This window comes from Clupea harengus, chromosome 2 (assembly GCF_900700415.2).
Source record: "Clupea harengus chromosome 2, Ch_v2.0.2, whole genome shotgun sequence".
Lineage (NCBI taxonomy): Eukaryota > Metazoa > Chordata > Actinopteri > Clupeiformes > Clupeidae > Clupea > Clupea harengus.
Genome location: NC_045153.1, coordinates 11,238,037 through 11,265,970, shown reverse-complemented (window position 1 = coordinate 11,265,970; position 27,934 = coordinate 11,238,037). Strand labels below are relative to the sequence as shown.

The 27,934-nt window shown below is 39.2% G+C and overlaps 1 protein-coding gene across 1 annotated transcript in view; it reads left to right on the top strand.

Moving 5' to 3' along the window:
- LOC105902519 (poliovirus receptor homolog) overlaps positions 1 to 22,049 on the top strand; it is a 30,743-nt gene extending 8,694 nt beyond the window's left edge. The window contains exons 4-15 of the mRNA XM_031577678.1: positions 9,663 to 9,726; positions 10,024 to 10,214; positions 12,245 to 12,547; positions 16,127 to 16,256; positions 16,514 to 16,674; positions 17,063 to 17,138; positions 17,233 to 17,251; positions 17,483 to 17,550; positions 17,683 to 17,692; positions 18,599 to 18,726; positions 18,879 to 18,888; positions 21,303 to 22,049. Of these exons, the coding sequence (XP_031433538.1) occupies positions 9,663 to 9,726; positions 10,024 to 10,214; positions 12,245 to 12,547; positions 16,127 to 16,256; positions 16,514 to 16,674; positions 17,063 to 17,138; positions 17,233 to 17,251; positions 17,483 to 17,550; positions 17,683 to 17,692; positions 18,599 to 18,726; positions 18,879 to 18,888; positions 21,303 to 21,401 (1,259 nt within the window). The 3' untranslated portion in view covers positions 21,402 to 22,049. The remainder of the gene's footprint in view (positions 1 to 9,662; positions 9,727 to 10,023; positions 10,215 to 12,244; positions 12,548 to 16,126; positions 16,257 to 16,513; positions 16,675 to 17,062; positions 17,139 to 17,232; positions 17,252 to 17,482; positions 17,551 to 17,682; positions 17,693 to 18,598; positions 18,727 to 18,878; positions 18,889 to 21,302) is intronic.
- The last annotated feature ends 5,885 nt before the right edge of the window (positions 22,050 to 27,934 follow it).

The window sequence follows — 27,934 nt, the reverse complement described above, 5'->3', positions numbered from 1 at the left end:
GAAATGTTTATAGTGAGATTGACAGGTCAACAACCAATCACGCCGCTAACATTAGATAGCTGGCCTAGACACCTCGCAAATTCCCTCAGACTTATTTTTCAGTTACAATAACGAGGTTTTTACATTGTTTAGTGTCTACTTCTCGGTAAGTTTAAATCTAAGCAAAAAAAGGTCAAACAAACAACTGATGACGTCACCCTATTCAAAGTGAATGGGGATCTGCGCCCCGTAGAAACATCCTTCGTTAAGTCAAACGATGTCAAATAAACGTGTTATGATTGCATTTTTAACGAGAAATCAATGTTAAATTGTAAGAATATAACAGAAAAACAGTATTTCATGAAGCAGAACACAAGTAATTACACACATTTTGGTACAAAGGAATTAATAGGGAGCTCTCAATCCAACATGGCGGAGACAGACGTTCACTCACGTTGTATTTTGGGCGTGGTTAATAATGCCATACCAGCCAGACGTATGTATTGTTACGAATTTCTATGTCACAATATTTCGTATACATTTATACAAACAGGTTTTGGAGATCACGTTGCAGCTTGTATAGTTGGTCCAATTTGGTATTTGTCTCTCATGAACAAAGCTGTATCATCTGCCAGTTGAGTAATTCTGATTTATTTTTGAAAAACAAATAAACCATGTATATTGGTACTGTTCAGAACCAGGGGCGGCTTGTCCATAAGTGTGATTGGGGCGAAGCACTGCCTACGGGAAAAAAAAAAAAATAATAATAATCCTGATGTATAAATGCAATTTCCTTGTTAGTCGCTTTGGATAAAAGCGTCTGCTAAATGACTATGTAAATGTTCTACTACTAAACCGTCTGATCTGCCTTTGAATGTCATTTTCCAATCAGGTAACAGCCAGGCAGTCAAGGCAAAAGTCGTGCTTCAAATAGCTTCTGGGCGATTTGGGGCGAAATGAGAATCGCCCCAGACCTCTCCCATTGACTCCCATGTTAAATCCATTTTTTTTCACAAAACAGGGCTCTTAATGCATTCTATGGCTTCCGGGAGGGCTCGCCCCTCCATGCCGTGTCATAAGTAATGGATGTAAAAGCCTATAAGAACGTCATACAGCTTCGACAGAGGCATATTCTGTCAAGATGGCACCTGTTCAGTGCAACAACTCGATTCGCTCTTTGACAGAAATTTATTTTTAGTCAGCGTACTAATGAAGATAAATTGACAACAAAACAATTAGGACTTCCTAGACCAAATGTATCCATTCAACAGGTTTCTACAAAGGGAGGGAAATCCTACATCCAAGAATTGGAATGAAAGAAAATTGCGGTCGTGAAGTGGCTAATGCGGTCTGTATTTCTATATACCACTGTCACTTTTCATAGGTTTCACAGTGTGTTTCACAGTTCGCTTCTTGCACTAACACTGAATTATTTTTTATGTGATGACTTATTTTGCTTTTGTAAGCCAATACTTTCAAGATCAGTCAATAAATATTGTTGGGTTTGACTTATATGTTGCCCCCTTCTTAATGTTGTTACTGGACATATGTGTCCTGTTAAGCTTACATCATACAACATTTGAGAAATGTAGATAATGAAAAAGTGGGATCATTTAATGTGGAGCCACATCATGTTTGCTTATGAAGGCTCCTGGATGCAACTTTCTTCCATAGCTTTCCACCTGTAACTTGCTACTCTAGCTATGTAGCAAGAGGGGAAATATTACTGTTGTGTGCTGCCAATAGTGGACAAAAAGGTATTGCTGTATGAGTTAATCAGCTAACTTAATGTACCTACTGAATGGGTCGCCTTAATCATTATAAAAAAAATTGTCCCTCCTGAGAATTTTTCCGCCACTGTTCAGAACCTTTAGCGGAAGTAACGGTACAACAATTAAGAACAAAAAAAAGGAGAAATTGGACAGCCTTGACAAACAGATCTATTAACAGGAAATCTTTTAGAGGTGTTGGGATAGAGGCGCACCGCTCATCAATGTCACACTCGGACCAGGCAGGTTGCGCACGCAGCTCCACTTCATAGGCGCCGGGCAAAACAGCCTGGTGCTCCTGCAGCTGTTTTGCCTGCCGCACGTTGCCAAGGGTTTTTGAAGCGTATAGGCTACGTTTTTAGAAACGCGTCTGTTGTGTTCGTACTAGTGATGGGCAAATGAAGCTTTGGTGAAGCATTGAACCATTAGGCACATTGTTTCAAAAATCGGTTCATTACTTGAAGCTTCAGTAACAGTGACCTCTCCTGGTGATGTGCCAAGGCTGCAACTAAATTAGCCCAGCTAGACAGTGGCACGAAGCTTTAAAACAATGTCAATCTAGTGTGCACCCCCCCACACACACACATGCACCCGTATACAAAGATTGTGATATAATTTTTTTTTTACAAATAAAGATTAATTCTTTTTTGTATATTGTGTTATTGAAGAGAGAGTGCTTGGGGAAAGGATGTGCTGGACACAGTGTTAATTTTGGCAGCTATTTTCGATTTAGTCTTAGTCTTAGTCTTTAGACGAAAATGCATATTAGTTTTAGTCACTTTTAGTCATTTATATCCTCCTTAGTTTTAGTCCAGTTTTCGTCGACAAAAACTCAGAACATTTTAGTCTAGTTTTAGTCGACGAAGTCTCATTACATTTTAGTCTAGTTTTAGTCACATTTAAAAGTCCATCTTATAGCCACATTAAACTCCTTTCCTTCCCTTCTCAGGCCCGGGGACCCCTTGTGTAGTGTCTACAACTGCATAATAGTCAAGCTTGCAGTACTTAAACTGTGGATGCAATTAGTCTCTAAGATACAGATCTCCTAGTATATGCCTACAGCTGAATTCCAATGAATTGAATGTAAATAATAATTTTAAGGCAATACTTAATTAACAGTATTATTATTAAAATATAAGAGAATATCGAGTCTAGATTTTGAAGATTAAAATGATGTGATAACACAATACAACTACTATGCCTACCTGGCCTTAGTTAAATCAACCACATATCTTCCATATGAATTGCTGTGCAATCTGATAACCTACATATTTAGCTAGACGGATAGTTTGAGAGTTGAAAGTAGTGCAACAAATCACATGTTCATTTATTTTCTCTTGATTAATGTCATGCGTGGCCTGTCCTATAGTCCGTTCTGCAATGCGTTTACTAGCTAGTTATCGATAGCTAGTATAACTTAGCTAGCTATCGATAGCTAGTATAACTTAGCTATGCTACCTCATAGTTAGCTAACGTTAGCTAGCTAAACGTTTTGGAACTCATTTGCCAAGCCAAACGGGAGGTTTCAATCGAAAATGACTAGCTAGTTATCCAAGCTGACACAACCTATACACTCGACTGCCCCTTTGAAGTTAACTTAACGTTGGCTAATATATTCTAATAACTAGTTAACATTAGCTAATTATCATTGACAGTTACTAGCTAATTTACCTTGGCATAAATTGCAGGGTTGTATTGTGCGCTTTCAGGTGCCTCTTGTTGTGTTCTTCCCACCTATTTTGAAGCCACAAGGTTTCTCGCCGGTTATTGCGGTGCATTGTGTTTTATTTTCTGTCAAGTTATAATTAAAGACTGTCCAGATATCTATTCTTATTTTTCTTCCAGTAGCCTACCGAGTGCCTGAACTTCAGCCATCATGACGTTTGTTAGGGCGTCACTTGCATGTCTGTCTGGGCATCTCAGGGAGTGGAGGAGGGATAGATACAGGACCGGGCAACATTCAACCAATGATGTGCATACAAGTTTAGAAAAAAAAAAACAATTGTGACTTAGTCAACCACCAACATTTTCGTCTCGTCTCGTCAACGAGAGTTAAAATAGATTTAGTCATAGTTTTTATTTTTAAAGATCCATTTTCGTCACGTCTTAGTCTCGTTTTAGTCACAGGAAAAAGGTCGTTAACGAATATTTTTCGTCATAGTTTTCGTCAACGAAATTAACACTGGCTGGACAAATATGGCACAAGTTGGGTGTGCTTGTGTAACCATGTTGGATAGGGAACAGTCAAAGATTTTGATTTAAAAACATTATTTGTTCTACACTTTTTGGACTGAGCCTGTTGATATAGTCTACTTTTCCTATAGGCTAAATATTTAACAGCCAGCGCACCTTATCATGAGCGATCAGAATAAAGTGTTCCCACATGTCAGAACGACCTCTCTTCCTAGATGCTTTCATAATGATGATAAATCAATACGAACGTAATGACTGTCACAGAATGAGATAAGCTACTACGAACCAAACGCAATGTTGTGCGCGGAAGTTTTTATGCTTTGAAGGCGCTACAATTCAGACTCAAAACGAGGCAACTGACTGTTTCGTGCGTGGCGCTGTGAACCACTCAGCTGGTTCATTCGGAGAAAGAAGCAGTTGCTGTTTCGCACGTAATATGTCACGTGATTTTTCCGTACCAAAGCAACCTTCGAAGCAGTGGTTTTATGGTTGGTGTAGTTTAAGGTATGAAGCACGTTCCGGTGTTGTACCCAATTCAGCACCCCCGGCGTCAGATGCACCCCCTCGCGGGAGCGCGCACCACTCGCTTGATCGGAAAGGAAAGCAGTTTGCCTAAACAAACGCAGGGGAAAATACTATACTACGATTGAATTATTGGTGAAAGAGATGGAAGAGAAGAACACAAGTGATTACAGTTTTTAAAACTGTTCTAAAGAGTACAAACAACCGATGTTTTTCTTCCAAAAAACTCGAATAATAGCGAACGCAAAAGAACACCTTTTTTTCTGTGGAAATATATAGCCTACCCCAGCCATGACTACAAAATGAATTAACTTAATTTTGCTTTGAGCAAGTTGAATGTATTTGACACGGCGTTTCACAAGACTAAATATGATTCTAGCATTTCTTGCAATTCATAGGTTCAAAAGTAAGTGCTTTTAATTGGGTTAACCTGTATATAGGTCGAAACAATAGCCTTCTGATCCTGAATATCACTTGATGAAAATGTAATGTGATCTATGCCTGATAGACAAGTCATAACCTATGTGTGTTTCTCACCATTAAAGGGCATATTCTCTTCATCAAATAGCTACACTTGTTTTTGTGAAATTAAACATTTTTCTTGCTGCTTTATAAGATAAAATATAATAAACCAATTCCACATCCACCACTGACTTATCTGCTGTCAGACCTATCAAACTCATACATATCTTGGCACCAATTGCATGCAGTTAAAAGTACCAATAGTGAGGTCAAAGGAACAAAATGATGCAGATGGGGTGCATTACATGGCATGCCTTGTGTTCCATTTCCTGTGATATGTACCCCCAGCATTACTCTTACTGTGAAGCTGTCACATGCACTAAACTGACTCTGGTTACACATACTAGTCTCATCTGCGTACCGTGAAAAGCATTTTTATGACAAAAACTATAGACATGAGAATGTACAGTATGAAGTAGGATATGTGCAGTACAATATAAGACTATAACATGACTATAAAAGTGAGCAGCAGTTTTGCTAAATAGCAGAGGGGAGTGCAGATCAGACTATGTACAGTATGTAAAGTGCAGTTAAGAAAGGTGAAGAACAAGTGGTGTGGAGTGAAGTGGATTGAGGTAGTACAGTAAAACAGTATAAAGCAGTCAGTGCAAATGAACAGGTGGGTCAAGGTGCATGGCCGTCAAGGCTGGGAGGAGTACAGTCATTGGGGGTCGATGTGCCAGGGGGGGGGATGTTGCAGGGTTCAGCGGGGGGGTGAAGGGAGGTGCAGAGTTCAGCAGGGAGACAGCCCCAGGAACGAAGCTGTTCCTGAACCTGCTAGTCCGGGAACGCTTGGGGTGGGAGCTGTACTTGGTGATGCTGCGCGCCCTCCGCAGACATCTTCTGTGCTGGACAGCCTCGATGGTGGGGAGTGAGGAATGTTGCCTACATTTCTATTCATTTCAGATGCAAATACTATTTAGTGTAAAAATAAAAACTAATTAAATTCAACAATTACATTATTTTCATGAAAGTGGTGTGTTTCTCCCAGCATCACTACTGTACTTGTCAGAGTACAAACAGGACTGATGAGGGGAGTCCATTTCATAAATCTGCCACCTTCCTTGGAAAAGTTAAGAGGGGGTGCTTATTCTGCCTGTTGTGAAATGCACCCCCCCCCCCTTTAAAAGAATTCTGTTGATCCCAGCATCAAATACTTTTCAGAGTACAGACATGGGACTAGTATGAGTAAGCAGAGTGAGTTTCATGCATGTGCCACCTTCCTAGTAAAAGTTAAGAGGGGGTGCTTATTCTGCCTGGTGTGAAAATAGGCCTGGCGTGATATGCACCCCCCCCCCTTTAAAATAATTCTGTTGATCCCAGCATCAAATGCTTTTCAGAGTACAGACATGGGACTAGTATGAGTAAGCAGAGTGAGTTTCATGCATGTGCCACCTTCCTAGTAAAAGTTAAGAGGGGGTGCTTATTCTGCCTGGTGTGAAAATAGGCCTGGCGTGATATGCACACCCTCCTAATTTTTTTCTCTGTTGATCCCAGCATCAAATATTTTTGACAGTACACACATGGGACTAGTATGTCTAAGCAGAGTCTGTTTCATGCATGTGCCACCTTCCTAGTAAAAGTTAAGAGGGGGTGCTTATTCTGCCTGGTGTGAAAATAGGCCTGGCGTGATATGCACACCCTCCTAATTTTTTTCTCTGTTGAGCCCAGCATCAAATATTTTTGACAGTACACACATGGGACTAGTATGTCTAAGCAGAGTCAGTTTCATGCATGTGCCACCTTCGTAGTAAAAGTTAACAGGGGGTGCACATTCTGGCAGGTAGGAAACCAGCTCTGCCGTGATACGTACCCTCGTTGTTTTCTGTTGATCCTAGCATTTGAGACTAGTATGTGTAACCAGAGTCAGTTTAGTGCATGTGACAGCTTCACAGTTAGAGTTATGCTGGGGGTACATATCACAGGAAATGGAACACAATGCCTGCCATGAAATGCACCCCATCTGCATCATTTTGTTCCTTTGACCTCACTATTGGTGCTTTTAACTGCATGCAATTGGTGCCAAGATATGTATGAGTTTGATAAGTCTGACAACAGATAAGTCAGTGGTGGATGTGGAATTGGTTTATTATATTTTATCTTATAAAGCAGCAAGAAAAATGTTTAATTTCACAAAAACAAGTGTAGCTATTTGATGAAGAGAATATGCCCTTTAATGGTGAGAAACACACATAGGTTATGACTTGTCTATCAGGCATAGATCACATTACATTTTCATCAAGAGATATTCAGGATCAGAAGGCTATTGTTTCGACCTATATACAAGTTAACCCAATTAAAAGCACTTACTTTTGAACCTATGAATTGCAAGAAATGCTAGAATCATATTTAGTCTTGTGAAACGCCGTGTCAAATACATTCAACTTGCTCAAAGCAAAATTAAGTTAATTAATTTTGTAGTCATGGCTGGGGTAGGCTATATATTTCCACAGAAAAAAAGGTGTTCTTTTGCGTTCGCTATTATCCGAGTTTTTTGGAAGAAAAACATCGGTTGTTTGTACTCTTTAGAACAGTTTTAAAGACTGTAATCACTTGTGTTCTTCTCTTCCATCTCTTTCACAAATAATTCAATCGTAGTATAGTATTTTCCCCTGCGTTTGTTTAGGCGAACTGCTTTCCTTTCCGATCAAGCGAGTGGTGCGCGCTCCCGCGAGGGGGTGCATCTGACGCCGGGGGTGCTGAATTGGGTACAACACCGGTAATTAACACAGTTAAGATAGCTAGCTAGACAGTCTAGGACACTGTCCTGTCAGGGGCAGGTTCATGCTAGTTAATAAACGTAGGTCTACATCTCAGTGCCTCTCCAGATTTGTTAAATTATCTGAAGTTAAATTAATGTCATCTTTTTCTGCGGTTGATGAACTATGCTGGTATTGTAATATGGAGTGACAGTGGCGCAGGAGGTAGAGAAGTAGTATTATAATCAAAAGGTTGCTCGTTCGATTCCCTGTTGAGCTGTTTTATAACTTATTTTGAGCATCAAGTTCTCTTGAACTTTGGACATTATTTGTCTGTGAATAGATATTTCGTGTTAGTACATGTAATGCTGTTTAGATCATTCTAAAATTACTTCGAATTTCTGTTTGTAAATGTGATAAGAGAATTCGGTATTTAGCAGTTTATGCTAGCTCTCGTGAAAGCAATTTTTTCATGTCCCCCCCCCGGAATTACACTCTGAAATTTGACCATGTATTGTCCCCCCCTACAATGAAATGGGATCTCCGCCCCTGGTGTCAGTTAGGCTGTTGGTGGTATATGCAAGTTATTGCTGCTTCAACAAATGAGGAGTCGACACGTCAACGCGCTTACGTAGCTAGCTCTATGATGTTAATACCCAAACTCAAATAAAGGCTTGGAAGCTTCAGTTTTAATGATACTATCATTGGGCACAGTTTCCTCAGAAAAAAATGAAGACTTCATTGCGTCTACGTTATCCGCCAGTTTGTCGAAAGGTTTGTTGCTGCGTCCGTATACGAACATTGCAGGACTATGGCGTCTTTTGAAAGTTTAATTTGCTAAAAAGAATAGCTTAGAAGGCCTTTTAAGGGGTTGTTGTGGTTCCTGGTACATTATATATTTAATCTGACTGTATAGGCCACTAGGAGGTGCGTTACTCGCAAAGCACAGATAATGCGATGTAAACAGTAGCCTATTAGCGTCGCGTGACACATTTAAGGAGGTGTCAAATGTTTTGCAATGTATGCTGTGTAGGATTGAGGCTATCAAAATGATAATTTAATGGACAAATTGGCTTCCTTGTCAGTGGACCTACAACACAAACTGAACATCGGGAAGTGTCTCACAAACATCGGATAATGGGTATTGAAAATGTATATCCTGCCCATTTTCTTGTACAACAGTAGCATCCCCCTCTCTTTCAATGAGGCGAACCGATATATGACTCTATGGCATTTACAAGCTCAATGTATTTACCCCTGTTCAGACTAAGCAGATTCATCATGCGCACGAAATACTTCTTGCTCTCCTATGTACATCACCACACTGATTAGCCTCTTCATTAACTCTTGGTTTTTAGTAACCTGCTATTGTACTTTTGAACGCTTATGGGAACTGTTTGACTTTGCCAAATAGCTTTAATATAAGACTTCAGTCCTTACACTGTCTTCCAGTAAGTCACAGACTTGATTTTAAAGCATTGCTGCTAGTTTGTAAGTCAGATAAGTCAGTCACTAAATAGGACAGGACCAAATTAACTTTCAAATATGTTTCAGCCATATACACTTGCTAGATCTCTCAGATTACTGGAGAGAAAGCGGTTGGTAATACCTTTTGTCAGAACTAAACATGGCGAAGCATCTTTCAGTTGCTATGCTGCTCAGCTCTGGAACCAACTTCCTGATGACATCAAATATACTCCAACTGTAGCCAGCTTCAAATCTAGACTAAAGACCCAATTGTTCTCAGATACTTTTTGTTAACTGACCGAATGCGCTCTCCTTTTTTATTTATTTATCTTTTCTATGTTCTTTTAGCTTTAGGAAAAGATTATTGGTAAGTGTGCATTTTGAAATGCCCAGAACCAGAGAGGTTTCACTATACAACACCTTCAGCACCATACAAGTACATACACCCCTCTGAAAATCAACAGAGACTGTTTTTGAAAAAAAAAGAAACCTATATTTTTCTTATCTGCAGGACCAAAAGGACCTGGCACCAAAATTTACATTACTCCTTTTGAGCTTTCTCAGGATTTCTCAAGGTAAATATTGTCAGTTATATCTGTGACCATTTTATTTGGGAGTGGTAATAACTTCCTCATATAAACAGAATTTGCTCTTAGTTTAGTTTCGTTGTTCTAGTCACATATGTTGGCATATAACTTTCTTTACTTTATTTCGACAGCCATCCACATTATTGGTGATGATACGGAAGTAATTGCTGGAGAAACTGTTGAGCTAGTTTGTAAATTAGTAGGAGCTGGTGACGAAGTTGTTCAAGTAGACTGGATGAGAACAACATTGAATACACCAAAAAAAACGATTTTCACAATCATAAGAAATAAGGATCCAACTCCTGAAGAAGTAAATGGACTCAAGGATCGCCTTCAATTTACTGGGAGTATACCACAAGGCATTGGAAATATTCGTCTACTGGATGCAAGAATTAAGGATATTGGGAATTATTCATGTCGCTTTGTTCTGTTTGAAGGCAGTCCTGTCATCAAGTCCATTCACTTGAAAGTCCAAGGTATGATTTCTCTTTCTGACAACATAATGAGGTTATCAAGGAAGTTGATTAGTGATGATTGATTGTTGGATTAATATGAATGAACTAGAATTTAGAAATGTGATATGCTTATACTTACTACATTTGTTCCCATCTCTTGAAGTTCCAATCAAAATTTAGCAGCAAATATGTGATGTGATAAAAAGGTTCAAATTGAATGAAATGCTGCTTGGACCCTGATGATCGCTGGGTGGGGCTGTATTTAAACGTATAATTATGATAGTTACAAAAGGTTGATACTCTATATTTAGTATTGTTTTCAACGAATAATCCTACATTTTATATATACATTGTCAGGGTTCCAGACAGGACTTTCTGTGTTGTTGAACATTTTGTTCCATCTGTGTTTGTTTGACTTGGGCTTTTGTTTGGTTGCCATGTGTTTGTTGCTCCGCTCCTCATCTTGTTTGCTACCTGTCACTGTTAATATCTCGCCAATTTTGATGCTCACCTGTTCCCCATCCTGATTTGTTTGTTACCCCCCCCCCCCCCCCTATTTATACCCTGCTCTGTCTCTGCGCCTTTGTTAGATCATCTCCTTTCCTGGGTTTTGTTATGTTCATGTTGTGAGTTAGTTCTGACCACGGCTTAGAAGCTTCTGTTGTTTGTCTGTTGCTTATTGCCTGCCTTTTCTGTCAATTGCTTATCTGTTTTCTTTTATTCTTCCTTTAGTAAACTCCTTACGTCTGCCTCCTGCGTCATATGCATATTCCTCCAAAACTTGTAAATAAATGCCAAGTACATTTATTCAAAGAAGGTCATATTGTTCCTTATGTATACGTGTAGTCACACTCAGAAAAGTTGTCATTCAAGATAATACACTTTTTAATTACATTTTTACTTTTATTTGCCAAAGCAAACTTAAGGAACAAAACACATACATATAGGCTATATAAAGAAGATACAAAAAGTGTTCTGTTTTGTCATGCATGTGATCCTAATATCTTGGTAGATATACCTCCCCAACTTACCAATGCCAATCTCCCTTAAAAATAAGATCCAAGCACACACTTGACCTCTGATCTTTACTATAACTAGAATCGCCCCTGGTCTCATCATTATAGACATTGACTGCTTTAAATGTATGTTTTGTGCCATATGTGAGGTATTATATGCCCTTGAATGTCTAGATAAGGCCACTGCTAAGAATTCTGGGCCCCCTGTCAAAAGGCCCCCTCAAGCTAGATTTTCAGATTATAAATGTTTCTAAGGGCCTCTAGTAGAGATCGGGGATCCTCAGATTTGGAATACCCTTTTCCCCTATAAAAGTCTGGTTAATTAAAAAAAGCCTACTTCATGGTTATACATCAATTAACAAAATTAACATTTGCATTTAAATTACATATCAGATATGCTGTTGATGCTATAATTGTGCAGATTATGTCTATAATATTTTATCATGCCTGGCAAGCAAATTGAAAAAAAAAATCATAATTATTTGAGACAGGCATATTTATTTCCATTTTGTAAAAAGTGAACAAAATAAATGGGATTTAATTGGGGATGAATGAGATTTAATAGCTATGATACGTTAAGCAAGCCTGCACAGGGTGGTTGGACTGTGAGTTGCTTCTTGTTGTGTGTAGGCCTTGCCTATAAGGGTATATATACTATTTCATGCACAAAAACAGAGGGCTTACAAATTACTATGGGATATGCTTCACAGTAATCCAGTTTTTAAATAAATAAATGTAAAAAAAATAAACTAAACACTCATAGCCTTTTAAAATGACCATAGGTTTGAAATGGTGTCAAATAAATACAGGTAGTTAAAAAAGTAAGTGAATGACTGTCACTGTTGCAGACATCACAGCAATTTTGTATAGATACGAAAATACATCAATTACTTGAAACAAACTGTATTTGATGGCAGAGTTTAATGAATCAATTTCAGTTTTAGAGTAGCACATCAAAAATACTACTTGTGCTACATACCTTGCATGTGATTGTATATATGACAAATAACCTTTTTTGTTTTTAAATCCCTTTAGCTCGACCTGAGATCAACATTCCCACCATTACACCATTGGTTGGCACAAGTGAGGCAACTCTTGCAACCTGCAGAGCTGATAATGCTCATCCTCCTGCTGAGGTGTTCTGGAATGCCAGTTCCCTTAGAATATCTGTGAGATCAATAACAAACTCTACTGAGAACCCAGATGGATCTATCAATGTCTCCTGCAGTCTCATGGGTGTGCCCTCCAGAGACATCCTCAACAAGGAGGTCCTGTGTTTGGTCAGACACCCAATGCTGGAAGGACAGAGGACGATCCCTTACTCTATCAGCATCCATTGTGAGTAGCAGTGCTGTAGCCTTTGTGTTCCATCTCTATGTTTTCAGATCACTCAATGGACTAAACTGTACCACTCCAATTTAAATTAAACTGGCTGTTCTCATATAAATACATATAATATTGTAAACTTTAAGGACAAAAAACATACTTTTTAAATTGTATACATACATTTATATCTTGCACGAGTTTCTTTCCACCTGCAGTCGCACTCCACAATCATAATTAGACCAGTGCTGCACTATTTTGAGCTAGTCCCGTGGTACCCCCAGAGTGCAGGCCTCTATTTTGCGACTACAGTTCATGGTCCGGTCACCCAAACTGACACGTAAAACAGTTCCACTGGCCAGGAATTGAGGACCAATGCTGGGTTTCAGAAAATTACATGTTTTGTGTGATAAACACTGTGTCCCTAAAATCATTTAGCACACAGATAGGACAGTCCTCAAGACTGAGGAGCCCTCCTCTATTACCTCTCCATGTTTTGTCTCTATTTAAAGTTCTAATTTTGTAGACAACATGTCGGCCTAAACTTCATGAAAGGTCATCTCAGGCACTTCCCACAGGGTCAATTTGAAGGTCGAGATATGGGTCAAAAGGTCATCACTCCCAAAGGAACCGCTGGTGTGATTCAGCTGAAACTTGACATTTTGGTTTTCTGGTGAAATTTTACGAATACCAAATATAGCAAGCTTAATTTAAAGTTACAATACAATGTGACACTCAGGGCCTCATTTACTAACAGCATTGCGCCCATTTCAGGCGTAAAATAGCGGGTAAAGACATAAAACCGTATTTACAAAGGCGGCGCACTTGAGTAAAGGGCAGATTACCGCTGCTCGGAGGGTATAAGGTCTGCAGAGAGAATAATTGGACTTCCACTGCCTCCCCTGGACGACATCTTTAGGTCACGCTGCCTCCGCCGAGCATGTGGCATTTTGAAGGATGAGACTCACCACGCAAACCATCTCTTCACCCTGCTACCCTCTGGCAGGCGCTACCGGGCCACTACAGCCCGCACCTCCAGACTGCAGAACAGTTTCATCCCCAGGGCCATCACAGAACTAAATAATCACACAACCCTCATACCCTCCACCCAGCACAACTGCACTTTTTTTAGTGGTTGCACAAACTTATTTCGTTGTGTATCTAATGCACAATGACAAATAAAGTTTATTCTATTCTATTCTAAGAGAAAGTGGGTGTTCGTCACAAAGAGGAGATGCGTAAAGTGCGCCTAATTAAGTATTAGTAATGAAACAAGAGGTGTTTCAGCATGACGTATCAGCTGCTAAATGAAAACTGTGTGCCTGTGAGAAATGTGAAAAATCCGAACATCAGAAATTTAATTTTTTTAAATGTTTATATTTGATATATTTAATATAGGCATATACAGAATTGTCCCACCAGCTAGCTGTTCGGCCACGTCTTACCCAGAATCGGCGCTCATTGTATGGTTTATAAACTGTATTTTCACCCATAGTTCAAGCACACCGAGTACAGTGCTCGCCTTCTGCGTAGGAGTAACGCGTATCTATTCAGTACTTGAACTCGAAGTACACTAACTAAACTAAGTAAATTGTATAGACAGAGCAGCATATTAATTTCACCTTCAATGTTTATTTTGACGTTATAGCCTGTCGAGCGCAAGCTACCCACAGTGCCGAACGTCTGAAAACAGTTTCCCCTGTCCACGCTACAACTCTAGTTCTCAAATGTATCCGCCTAGGGCAGCATTTTTGAAAAGCATGGTTTTCAGTGTTGGAATATGTTGTTTTTAAGTAAGGGGTGTCTTGTATTCCTACCAGACTATTTAACGGGATGCTATGGACAGTGTTGTGCATGAAAGCGTTCAAAAGAACGCGTTCATTGAACACGTTCATTTTTATGAGAACGATGAACTGAACGCAACTTCATGACAAATAATGAATTTGAACAGTGAACACGTTCATATTATCTGAGGTCCAGCGCCACTGAGGTCTAGCTAAGACATTACGGAATGTTTTCTTTCTGCTGAGGAAAGACGCTGTCTAAATCCAATGCTTGTACCATGTCGTTGCTCAGTACCTGTTAAAAAGGCCATAGTAATTATTTGTTAAATTGCCCAGACAGACTATGTTTCGGTAAATTACCATATTTGGTAATTGCGTTGGTCATGTGACTCAACTTCTCACGGTGCAATGTTTTGATATCGCTTCATGGCATATTTAGATGGAGTAGCAGTTAACTTCGGGCATATTTTCACATAATTGAACGTTGCACTTTGTTGAAGTTGTGTGCGTCCATGTATACGTGAGTTTGACTTTATAGCCTACCTTGTCATTATGTGTTTGTTATAGTTTAGCTTTCTCATCATTGTTACGAGCACTGTCACTTAATTGATCTAGCATGATGCACTGTTCGTGAACTCGCTTAGCATAAGCTGCTAATGTACAAATACGAGTGTTACAGGGTTTACCTATGCTAACATTTGAGCGGTCTTTCATTTAGTGTACGCTACGCGTCGGGGTGCTGTTCGCCCCGTCGGGATTTATTTTTGGATAATGACATCCGGACAATACATTATCCCTTACTTAAATGGTACTACATACTAATTAAAAAAAATGAAAATGAACTGAACTATGAACTAGTTCAGAATTTAAATGGTGAACTATGAACGTGAACGATTCATGTTTACTTGTATGAACTGAACTTTGAACTAGTTCATGAGAGGTGTGAACGTGCACAACACTGGCTATGGAGCAGTTAACCTGGATATTAACTATCCTAGCTATCTCTAGCTTAGGGAACCATATTAACAGTTTGCAGTTGTCTGTGTGTGATTAACTCATGTTAATATGTGTGAATATGAACTTGTGAACATAAACTTGTTAATATGAAGCTGCACAAGCACTCTGAGGGGTAACCATAGCAACCCAGAAACTCAATGTTTGCTGAAAAGTTTAATTTCCCAAAATCAGCTCACCAATAAAAGACAGTCTTGAATTCAAAGTGATCACAGCTTTTAGTGTGGACGGAAGGGCTAAATGGAGAAATATTTATGAGTTTCTATATTTACCCGGGTTAGTTTGCTGTAACCTTGTGAACCAAAAGCTCTAATTCTATTTTTAACTCATCATCCATGGTGGCAGGAACACGCAGGCTCTTTCTTCCTTATTTTAGCGGTGCGCTATTAACACTAATGGGCGGGGTTAGGCGCTGATGACGTGACAAGGTTCTTGTTTGATAAATACGATGCAAAATACCGTGCGCTATATGCGGTTTGGCAAAGGCGCTGATTGCGCTGCGGTTGCAATGTTAGTAAATGAGGCCCTCAGTGCACTGAGGGAAGCACTTTGGAACATTCCAATCCTTCAACAGAGTGGTAGAATGTTACATTTGGATGAAAAAAAAAACATGATTTTTACTGCTTTGACAAAATGTTTTGTTGTTAATGAATGTCGATTTTCAAGTGATTTTTAATTATGCAATTAATACCTTTTTTCTCTCACCATGTACAGTAACCTAGAGGTCTGGCCATTGTGCTAGGCCCCCTAAACACTAGCACAAGGGTGTTCTCAACTTATTCTGTGTACAACTGAAATTCTCTTACAGACCCCCCCCAGATGGCTAAGGTGACTCCTCTCGAGAGTCCCTCTTCCAAGAGTCAATCTCTAGTGTTTCAGTGTCAAGCTGATGCCAACCCAATACCAGTAAATTATACATGGACAAGGTACAGTTTGTTGGAGGGGTGTTTGTACATGGCAATCATTCTTAACTTTCTGAAGCAACATGTCAACAATTAGCCTCTATACTCAACACAACAGAAACAGTTGGTTTACTAGTGGAAATGACAGAGGAAAGTACAGAGATCAGAGGAGAGCTCATGTAAACAGTTAACCCATCAACATAGTTTTGTCAATTGTCAAATTAGATCAGGGATAGTGTCATCTCAAACTAAACATTGCATTGCAAACATTTTCTTCACAGGAATGGACTTCCTCTCACCAATAATGGAGTTAAAGCAGATGGTAACAAACTATCCTTTCAAAAATTTACATCCGACATGAATGGCCTTTATGATTGTGAAGCCTCAAACATCTATGGGTCAGCAACAGGTTCATTGCAGTTTTATAGTCTTTCAACTTCCAGTGAGTATTTTGTTCAATTTAAATTATTTCCTTATTTACTGATTTCTTATTTTTTAACCATTTTATCATGTCTAGTTTACTGAGCTGTACTGTATTCAATATATATCCAATGCAGCAAATAATTCATTAATAATTCATATCAAACAATTCATTGTCAAATTTTGAAAAATAAATAAATAAATAAATATTGTCAAATTTTGAAAAATAAATAAATAAATATATATATATATATATATATATTTTTTAAAGATGTCAAAATTTGACAATGAATTGTTTGATATGAATTATTAATGAATGATTTACTGCATTGGGTTTGCTAGTTGTAGATATGATGTACAGCAGAAAGTACATTATTAGGAATGTGACTACATCACTTCTGTCATTTCAGGACATTATTTTTTCTTGTTTCCATTCATCGTGCTCCTATGTATACTTGCAATTTGCATATATATATACTATAACAGGTAAAATATATTTCCTATATATAAACACATGTGTGAAAGGGTTCTGTGATGTTATTGAAGTTTAAACATTTATTTTCCCCTACGTTTTCAACAGATCTAAGCGGAAATATGTGGTGAGCTATGTTTCTGTTTTCAGCTTTATCTTTATCAACAGAATGTGGTCATAGAGTTGTGTTCCCTTTTGCTACCCTGCAGTCCAGTGTCATTTCTATTATTCAAGGATTACTAAAAATTATGATTTTGAAGCGATTCATTCATTGGTTGATCATAAAATGTGATTTCTACAGATATAATGTTTACTGTGTGCTGCTATTTAGAGTGAAAACATGTACGTATGTCCCCAGACTGCAGCAAGGACTTCTCTGGTTTCGAGAAGGCAAAGTGAAGACATTGAGGTGTCAGAAACATCAAGGTAGAAGTACTTTAATATACAGGTATACAGTTGGTCATGTATTAAATTATGTAATGCCAAATCTGACTTCATTTATTGAAGTTGTGATTTGTTTAAAATGTTCTTTTTCTTGTTTCCCCTTCATGTTCCCAGTCAATTACTGGTAAGCTTTTTTTGTTTACCCTTTTTAAGAAAATGTTTCATATTACCACAACATTGCAAATATGACTCACTATTTCTTCCAGACTATTAAATATGTAAGTAAACGCATGATGGTATTTAATGTCATTTTAAAAAGCAAAAACGGTGTAGTAACCGCGGTTTATTAAACGTTACTTTGTCTCATGGAAGACTAAATGCGTGCGTTACTAGTCATTTAAAAGTTGTATGAAGTGGGGATGAGTATTTCAAGCAGACATTACTACACCTCCTCCCTACAAAAGCCGAATCAGGGCCCTTTCCCACCTGTAGCACAGGAGAGATTGTCCTTGTCTGAAGCGGTTGATTTAGAGCGCTGATAATAAGCATGTTGGGCTTGGTAGCTGGCCGTGGTCCTGGTATGCCCATAGTGGAGAACGCGTATGAACGCTGTCCACTGACACCTCCTATGGATAAGGAGTATTGTGAGCTTAGAGCTAATAATGAAAATGAGGAGAATGGGGAGGAGGTGGGATGCTTTGCTACGGCAGACTGAGTGATGTGGTAGAGAGATGAGGAGGGTTTAGATCTCCTCAAAAGTGGAAGTGGGATGAGTGATAGCCGTCCATAGAGTCCACTACACTTTTGCCTGTCTGTAGAGTCCACTACACTTTTGCCTGTCTGCATTGGCAGCATTTACAAGAAAAGCCAAAGGCTCTGGTGAGGCCATCTGTAAAGAAATGCATTTCCTTAGAGCACTTTAGAGCGCATATTGGGTATGTTATACGGATATACAAACACCTAACAAAACTGCGTGGAAACTCAATATCAATATGTTGATCATATTAAATATTGATTATAAAATGTGATTTCTACAAATATAATGTACACTGTGTGCTGCCATTTAGAGTGAATACACGTATTTCCCCAGCCTGCAGCACAGCAGGGACGTCAGCCTACAGCAATGACTGCTCCGGGTTCAACAGGGCAAAGTGAAGACACACCACTAGAACCACTGGAGCAGAACCCTCCTGACGCTGAGGAGTCAGGAGAATTAAGGTAGAAGTGCTTGAATATACAGGTGTACAGTTAGTCATGTTTTAAATGATTTAGTTATTTAAATGTAATTCTCAATTTGACTTAATTTATTATAGTTAGTTCTGATTTGTTTGAAGTTCTTTTTTGTTTTGTTTTCCCTACACGTTTTCCAGTCAATTACAGGTAAGCTTTTTTTGTTTACCCTTTTTCAGTGTAAAATAAAATGTTTCATGTTACCACAACATTGCAAATATGACTTACTGTATTTTCCTGACTATTAACCGCACTGTATTATTAATAATTATAATAATGAACTTTATTTGTATAGCACTTTTCATGCAAAACAATGCAGCTCAAAGTGCTTAACAGCAAATAAATTACGTGCATAGTGATCTACATTAAAAATAGACTAAAATTCAAATATCAAATAAACATAAAACATAAAAACTACGATAGAGTGCATAACATTTTTTAAATGAACATAAAAACAGGGACAGAGAGCATAAAGATTTAAGATGAAAAATAGATTAAATAAAATGCATAAGATAGAAAATAAAACTCTGCAGAGATATATTTCATCTAACCCCATAATATCACGTTATATCACGATGAAGTAAAACACATTGAATTAAACATAAATTAAAAATATTTATATATATATATATATATATATATATATACACAGTCATGGACAAAAATATTGGCACCCCTGCGCTTCTGTCAGATAATGTACCACTTCTCCCAGAAAATTGTTGCAATTAAAAATGTTTTGGTATTCACATTTTGATTTCTATTTTTTGCATTGGAACAACTCAAAAAAGCAGACAAGAAAAGCCAAATTTGACATGATTCCACACAAATCTCTAAAAGTGGGCCGGACAAAATTATTGGCACCCTTTCAAAATTGTAAGAAATAATTGTAATTCAAGCATGTAATGCTCCTTTAATTTGTATTTAAACTCACATGTGGCAAGTCACAGATGCTGGTAACATATAAATCACATTTGCAACCAGTCCAAATGGAGCAAAGTTGACTCAACCTTTGTGTTGTGGGTCTGTGTATACCACACTGAGCATGGACAAAAGAAAGAAGAGCAAAGAATTGTCTGGGGGTTTGAGAACCAATATTGTAGAAAAGCATGGACAATCTCAAGGCTACAAGTCCATCGTCGGAGATCTTAATGTTCCTGTGTCCACTGTGCGCAGTGTCATCAAGAAGTTTACAGCCCATGGCATTGTCACTAACCTCCCTGGATGTGGAAGGAAGAGAAAAATTGATGACAGAATGCAACAAAGGATTGTTCGAATGGTGGATAAAAAACCCAGAACAACTCCAAAACAAATTCAAGCTGCCCTGCAGACACAGGGTACAACAGTGTCAGCTCGCACTATCCGTCGCCTTTTGAATGAAATGGGATGCTATGGTAGGAGACCTAGGAGGTCCCCACTGCTGACACAGAGACATAAAAAAGCCAGACTGGAGTTTGCCAAAACCTTCCTGGGGAAGCCAAAATAATTCTGGGAGAACGTCCTGTGGACAGATGAGACCAAAGTAGAGCTTTTTGGTAAAGCAGTTTACAGAAAACGAAATGAGGCCTTCAAAGAAAAGAACACGGTCCCTACAGTCAGGTGGAGGTGGACCAATGTTTTTGGGTTGCTTTGCTGCTTCTGGAACCCAATGCCTTGACTGTGTGCATGGCATCATGAAATCTGAGGACTACCAAAGATTTTTTGGGCGCAATGTAGGGCAGAAGCTGGGTCTCCGTCAGTGGTCATGGGTCTTCCAGCAGGACAATGACCCATAGCACACTTCAAAAAGCACCCAGAAATGGTTAAGACAAAGCAACGGAGAGTTCTGAAGTGGCCGAGATGAGTCCAGATCTTAATCCCATAGCACACCTGTGGCATGATCTCAAAACAGCAGTTGAGAGAAGGCACCCTTCAAATGTGAGAGACCTGGAGCAGTTGGAAAAAGAAGAGTGGTCCAAAATTCCAATAGAGAGTTGTAAGACACTCATTCATGGTTACAGGAAGCGATTGATTTCAGTTATTTTTTCCAAAAGGTATGCTACCAAATATTAAGTTGAGGGTGCCAATAATTTTGTCCAGTCCATTTTTGGAATTTTGTGTGGAATCAAGTCAGATTTGGCATTCTTTCTCAGATTTGTTGTGTTGTTCCAATGCAAACAAAAGAAATAAACATGTGAATACCAAAGCATTTGTCATTGCAACAATTTTCTGGGAGAAATTGTGCATTATCTAAAGGAAGTGCAGGGGTGCCAATATTTTTGTCCATGACTGTATAGTGCGAAGTCGTAGCTAGTTAAAGGCTAAGGTGAAGAGGTACGTTTTTAGTTTTCTTTTAAAAATGTTAAGCGAGCTGGCTTCCCATTATAAGGGAATAAATAATAGTCAGGGAAGATCCAGTATAAAATTCCTCCTTCTCAAGCTCTTCTTATCAGGATTCAATAGTGCTGTCACCACACAGCTTATAACACATCTTGCTACCTGTTTACCTGTCTTATTCACTGTTGGGAGTCCAAAGACTCAATTTTTTGTAGATCAATGAAAAACAAGTTGTTTGTGTGTCTTCCTAGCACACATCACAATCACTAAAAGAATCACAAGAAGGCTCTTCAGAACGGTCTTCCCACTTGACGCAGAAAGATGCAAGGAGTCTTGGAGAAGATACGTGATACGTTTTCTGCATGGTAACGACACAGGTGTAGCTGTAACAAACTAGGTAGTAGCCTCCAGCTTTGAACAGAAGCCTCCCCAAAAGTGGTAGCAATTTCTTTCGGCATCAGGCCACAGACAACACTCCTCGAAGCAAGGGCTCAATCTACATATGTACATTCTTTGTCTCTGTTTCCCTGTGGATGTTTAAGGAAATGTGGCTTTCATTTTAGTTCTGTTTTAGAGAACAAATTCTATGTTTTGTTTGTAGTAAAGAAAGCATTAAAGCAGCAATACGGAGTTCTGTTCCAAAACTAGTAAGCTAACTACCTAAAACCATCGCATTATCTGTGCTTTGCGAGTAACGCACCTCCTAGTGGCCTATACAGTCAGATTAAATATATAATGTACCAGGAACCACAACAACCCCTTAAAAGGCCTTCTAAGCTATTAAGCTTAGCAACATACCTTTCGACAAACTGGCGGATAACGTAGACGCAATGAAGTCTTCATTTTTTTCTGAGGAAACTGTGCCCATTGATAGTATCATTAAAACCGAAGCTTCCAAGCCTTTGTTAAGAACGTTAAGTGTGGGCATATCCTGGATGGCTAGTGGGGAAGACACAGGTGTTTATCTGTCCTTCACATGACCATATGCTATCAAAATTAATTTGAGAATAGTACCAAAACTAGTTGCCTATAAAACCATACCTCATAAAGTCAATTTGTTGCATAGTGTTACTTTAACTTACAGGCGGGGCTTCAGTGATGCTTAATGTTTAAGCTTTAACATTACTCTATTTGCTTTTGCCTTAATCTTCTGTGTGTTGGATTTTTACTTCTACACTGCTACTTTATTATCCACCAAGGCATTACGCTGCATTGCTGAGGTACAGTGGGAAGTGGGGCAGTAATAATCAAGCACATAAATGTGACCGTAATGTTAACATGTGTTAGGTACGAGATGATGCATTTCAAGGGGTATATCCTTATGAGATAAATTTGTATAAAAAGTTAGCCGTAGTAGCTAGCATACGATGTGATTAGCCTCGTTACGAGCCTGTATATTACTATTTATTATTTACAATTCAGAAAGTGTGTGTGGTTTCACTACTAAATTTTAGTCATTTTAAAGGTGTTCTTTACAGGAGCCAAATTACTTCACAGGAACCTATGGGGATGCACAGGAAGTCATGACCCAATAGCGATCGCTGATTTACCATGCATTTATCATATGAATAGACCTAATTTGCTAATAGGTGGGTCGTAAGCAGCTGCTTCCACATTCAGCGACTGAGTTTAGTTATTCTCCTCACCAAGTGCTAATTTATGTTTTTGAACTGTCTATCATTTGTATATACTTAAACTGTATTTATTTGAAAAGTAGAAGATTCAAGGTTTCTGGGGGTGTTATCTGTAGGACAAAAACTTGCAGAGATATTTTAACCCATTGAAGTCCACGCTCCCTGTGCAGGGATATGGTGTTTTTTATGGGGAATTGCTTTTAAAGCTCAGCCAGTTTTTGTCGGAGAGACATAGAAATTACACCCCCAGAAACCTTGAACCCTTTTCTTTTCAAATGTACACAGTTTGAAACAAAAATATAAATAAGCACTTTGTAAGGAGAATAGGACTAGTCTCTTGCACTTTTCAGTCTCTGAGTGAGGTTTCAGCTCCTAACGACCCGCCCATTAGCAAATGACAGCTATTCATATGATAAGGGTATGGTAATTCAGTGATCTCTATTGGGCCATGGTGTGTCAAGAAATCCTGTGGGGAGTACGGGCCACAAAGACATTCCAGGGCCATTAGGTAAAGGCCATTGTTCTTGTCTGAGGTGTCCCAGGTGTGTTTACACCTAACTCATCAATATGCATTTGTAGGGACACTAGTTTTGAAAAGGTACAGGTCACTCTAAAATTATAAATATATAGTAGTGAAACCACACACACTTTCTAAATGCTAAACTCACCTTTGTAAAACTAACACTTATGTTTACAAAGTTCAGAGTTCAAAAGCCTTGCTCCAAAATCTTTACAATGTATTTTTTGTACAAAGTCTGAGCACCTCTGAAAGTATGTTTTTGAAAGGGTTTGTTTAGATTTGATTTAAATTAAATCTTTTTTTACTACATTCCTTTCATTCCCATGTTATTATTGCTGAGGTATTCTAGAATATAATCATACATGCCACTTTTGCCTCAATGTTTTTAGTTAGGTGAAATAAACAAAAATATCAAGGCATGGCAGACTACCTAAGAGAGTGAAAAACAGGCTTGGACTCAGTAGTGTTAAAGGCACAACACCACAATCTGCTCCACTGGTTTTACATTTTGTGTCTAATTCGTGCCTGTCTGAACATTTCAGTACACTAATGTATTTCATGTTTTATGACACGTAATGTTATGTTTGTTCATTTGTTTTGCTTTGCTTTATTATTTATTATTACAGGACATATTTATACCTGGCTGTTTTTTCGTTCTTATACTGTCTTTGGTCTCGAGTTCTGGTCTCGAGTTTTATTGTCCAGAGTTTGCTCGTCTCAAGATTCCGTCATTCCAACCCTGTGGTTTCTCTGTACGTTTTAGGACATTCTTAGCCTCCTGTTTAGTTTAGCCTTTTCGTTGTTAAGGGAACTTTGCTGTTTTTTCCATATTTGGTCTGGGTTCAAGGATTCCAGGATTTATCTTCCCGGATTTTTCCAATCGAGTTGCTCTCTCTGAGCTTTAACATTCCCTTTTTTTGCTTTTGCCTTAATCTTCTGTGTGTTGTATTATTCCTTATTTTTTGAAGAAATAAAAGAGAGTTTTTTTGTTATTCTGCACTTGGGTCCTACTTTGTTAATTGAGATCCTCACTGAACCGGTAATCCAGCGGCTTGGTTTCAACTCCTGACCCCGGCCCTGACATTTTTAGTAGCTTTATTTGGTCTATATTTGCATTTTTATGAATAAATAGATCCATGTAGTCAACTTTACTTTCTTATCCATACCGTTTATCTACAGCTTGCTTGATCAGCCACAATATGTTTCTGTTCTTGTTGCATTTCAAAGTATCAGTTCTTGAAAGCCTTGCCTCGCTGTAGCAAAGGGAGGGAGCAGTCACCCCACCCGACCTTGACCCGGGTCGCCAGGGTACTAAACCTGCACTCTGACTGCAACGCCAAAGAGACAGGGTTAACGGTATGGCAGTCAGAGCACAGACTCATCTGTAGTGGCGGCACTCCGTCACACTCACTCTCTCACCTGATGCCAGCTCAGTTAGAAGCATGAAAAAGGCGGACACTGCTGGGGCACATTCAATCTGAAAATGGTGTGCACTGACAAAAAGTGTGTTGCCACGGCTTCCGGGTTGAACGACATTTTTCTTGAAATGGTGTGCATCCAGCTTTGCAAGATAAGAATAAAAACTTGAAAAAACACGTGTTTAAACTGATTTCATCAGGCTCCAAAATCCTTCAAAAAGAATGCAAGGACTGGCCTTCTCAGCTGCGCAGCCTTCTTCTGTTTAAGTGAACATGTTTGCTGTTTTGTCTGTTTGCTGATTTGTCTGTTTGCTGTTTTGCTGTGTACAGCCCCAGGCAAGGCTACCTTGGTGGTATTCCAAGTAAGTGGTTTAGTGACAAACCTGGGTAAGTTAACTCAGAATAGGTGGTAAACCTCCTACTAGAGGAGCCCAATGCCTTTGTTTTGCTAGGAGAATGACGCCATAGGGCTCCTCTATAAGAGATAATAACTTACTCTGAGTTAACTTCCCCAGGTTTGACACACAACCCCTGATGTGACACCCCTAATATTTTGTATGTAAACACAATCTGTTTCCATAATGCAAGCATGGATTGAGCCACAGGATTAACAGTTGCTGGTGTTTTGGGGCTGCACTCCTTTACATTCCCAAGGTTGTGATAATCTTGTCTGCCCTTGTCCCGTGACACACACACACCCCCCCCCCCCTCCAGCCACTTTTTTAAATGACGTTTCATAGTTCACTAGTTCGCCCAAAGAATAAATAACTTTAGAACTTAATCTTGAGTAGAATATCTGCTGTGGCACATACCCCACTGTTGTGTTAAAGTAATAGAAAGAGGGGAGGTTCACATCTAACCTTTACACACCTAAACACCTGCTCCTTTGTTTTCACAACATAGGAAGCAGGTGCAGATAAAAAGCCAGATGGCTTAAAACGACTTCTGGGGGAGGGTATTTAGTGTGTGGGCGTGTGCGTGTGTATGTGTTGTGTCTGTTGGGGGAGGGTATTTGGTGTGTGTGTGTGTGTGTGTGTGTGTGTGTGTGTATGTGTTGTGTCTGTTGGGGGAGGGTATTTGGTGTGTGTGTGTGTGTGTGTGTGTGTGTGTGTGTGTGTGTGTGCGTGTGTGTTTGTGTTTGTTGGGGGAGGGTATTTGGTGGGGCTACTACTACTACACCTTTAGTTGGGCTGTATTTGGATGTATTAGTGTGTGGGAGAGGAGAGCTTTCTTGCTTTGTGCTGATAGAACATGTGTGTGTGTGTGTGTGTGTGTGTGTGTGTGTGTGTGTGTGTGTGTGTGTGTGTGTGTGTGTGTGTGTGTGTGTGTGTGTGTGTGTGTGTGTGTGTGTGTGTGTGTGTTATAGCACATTACCATTATCAGCAATACCCCAGCGTTGACATTTTATGCTGTGACAAACCATGTGACGTTTTTTTTTAAGACCATAAGTAGACCTGTCATGGTTATTTTTCATTTTTCAGTGACAGTATTTTAGGATGGCTGTTAAAAGGGTTAACATGTGCATCCTGTGTTGGTACCATATTGGTTAATGTGGCCTAACTGACAACTGTGACATGGATTTGACTTGGTGGATTGGACACATATTTACCGAAATAACTTAGAACTGTTGCCAAAACAGGTCATGTTCTTGATCGCGGTGTTGTATGTGTACATATCTGTTTTAGTAAGGTGGTCACGTAGCCCCAGAGGCATTCATTTTTGTTTGTGTGAAAATAACTTCTTAAAAGGACGTCCCAGATTTGTCCCACATTATGTTGCTCTGCAGATTCAAGGGAAGAGGCAGAGAGGATATAATTAAGGGTGGGGTACTTGTAGATTACTTCATTACTAGAATTATTATAGTTACACTCTTGCAAATGTTGCAGTTTTACAGATGGTGTGCTTCAAACCCAACACTTCTCTGTTTCATCTTTCATCTCTGTTTCAGCTTCACGTCTCAACTTTAAAAAAAAGCTAGACAGCGTAGCCCATTTCTTAACATGGTCTTTCACAAGACACGGCTTTAAACCCTGATACTGATAAATGCCAGTTGTCTGTTGAAATATGTATTTTGTTTCCAAATATGTACATAGTGTTCTAGATGATGTCTCTGACTTGTGTTTGAGTTGTAAACCCACAGTGGGTACCAGTGATGCAAATCACCATGACTTAACGGTTGTGGCGGTTTTCTCAGGAGGCCTGTCTAAGGCTGACTCATGGGAACGGATATCACTGTCTTAGATTAAACTGTGTCTTCAATTAGGAATCGAGCCTAATTCTGCTTTCATTGGAACTCCCTATGAGTGTTAAAGCAATGGTAATACATGGTTGGCACCCTCCTCCATAAGAACCATGTGGTAAAGATATTACAGCCGACACTGTGTAGTGGCATAACAATGATTGATGTTGTATATATTTACACTGAAATGACAGTGGTACATAACCATTAGCAGCAATGGGCTGGCCGGAAAGTTTGACATTTGATGCTGTGACCATTTCTAACCGTGCGACATTGTTTTTTATGACATCTGATGTTAGCTGGTAGGCTCTGGTCTAGCTCTGTAATGATCGCCTCAACTGCATTACCGCCCTGTTAACTTAGATTCTGTTTACTAGAGAAGAACCAATCTCACCATAATCCTGAGTGAGGAACGAATGAGACAAGAAGAGACTAAATACTGTGGTGAAATGGCACATTTCTTCCCAACCCATAACATGACTAGACCCTTTGTATGGGGGGGGGGGGGGGGGGGGGGGACCTCAACTATGCTGGGTGCCTCAACTGCTTGGAGAAATTGTGATGCTGGTATGTGGTATGCTGAACATCCTCTAGAATATGTGGTGTGCCTGAAATGTATGGTATGGAGCTGATGAAATGAATTAAAGGAAGCAGTCTCAACTGACCAGAGAAGTGTGTGTGTGTGTGTGTGTGTGTGTATGTGTGTGTGTGTGGGTGGGTTTAACTGCATGATGAATAGGCAAAAGCAGTGGTATAGGGAAGTGAGTAAAGATCCTCCCGTAAGGGTGTGTGTCCTTGTGATGAGATGGGATGATGGCAGGCATGAGAGCGGCTCCATCAACCATTTCTTTTCTGTTGGTCTTGTGGTCATATTGTTGTGTACAGAACATCTTGTTTTTCCCAAAATGAATCTGCAGTGTGACAATCACAGGATCTGGGAGATCAGTCATCACTGACTGTGGGGTAATAGCATGAAAATATGTTAAATTCCTCGTGCTATTGTTTGACTTCCCACAGCGGCCAATCCTCTCACTGTCACATGCAAGTACTCATGCCCAATGACCTAACCTAA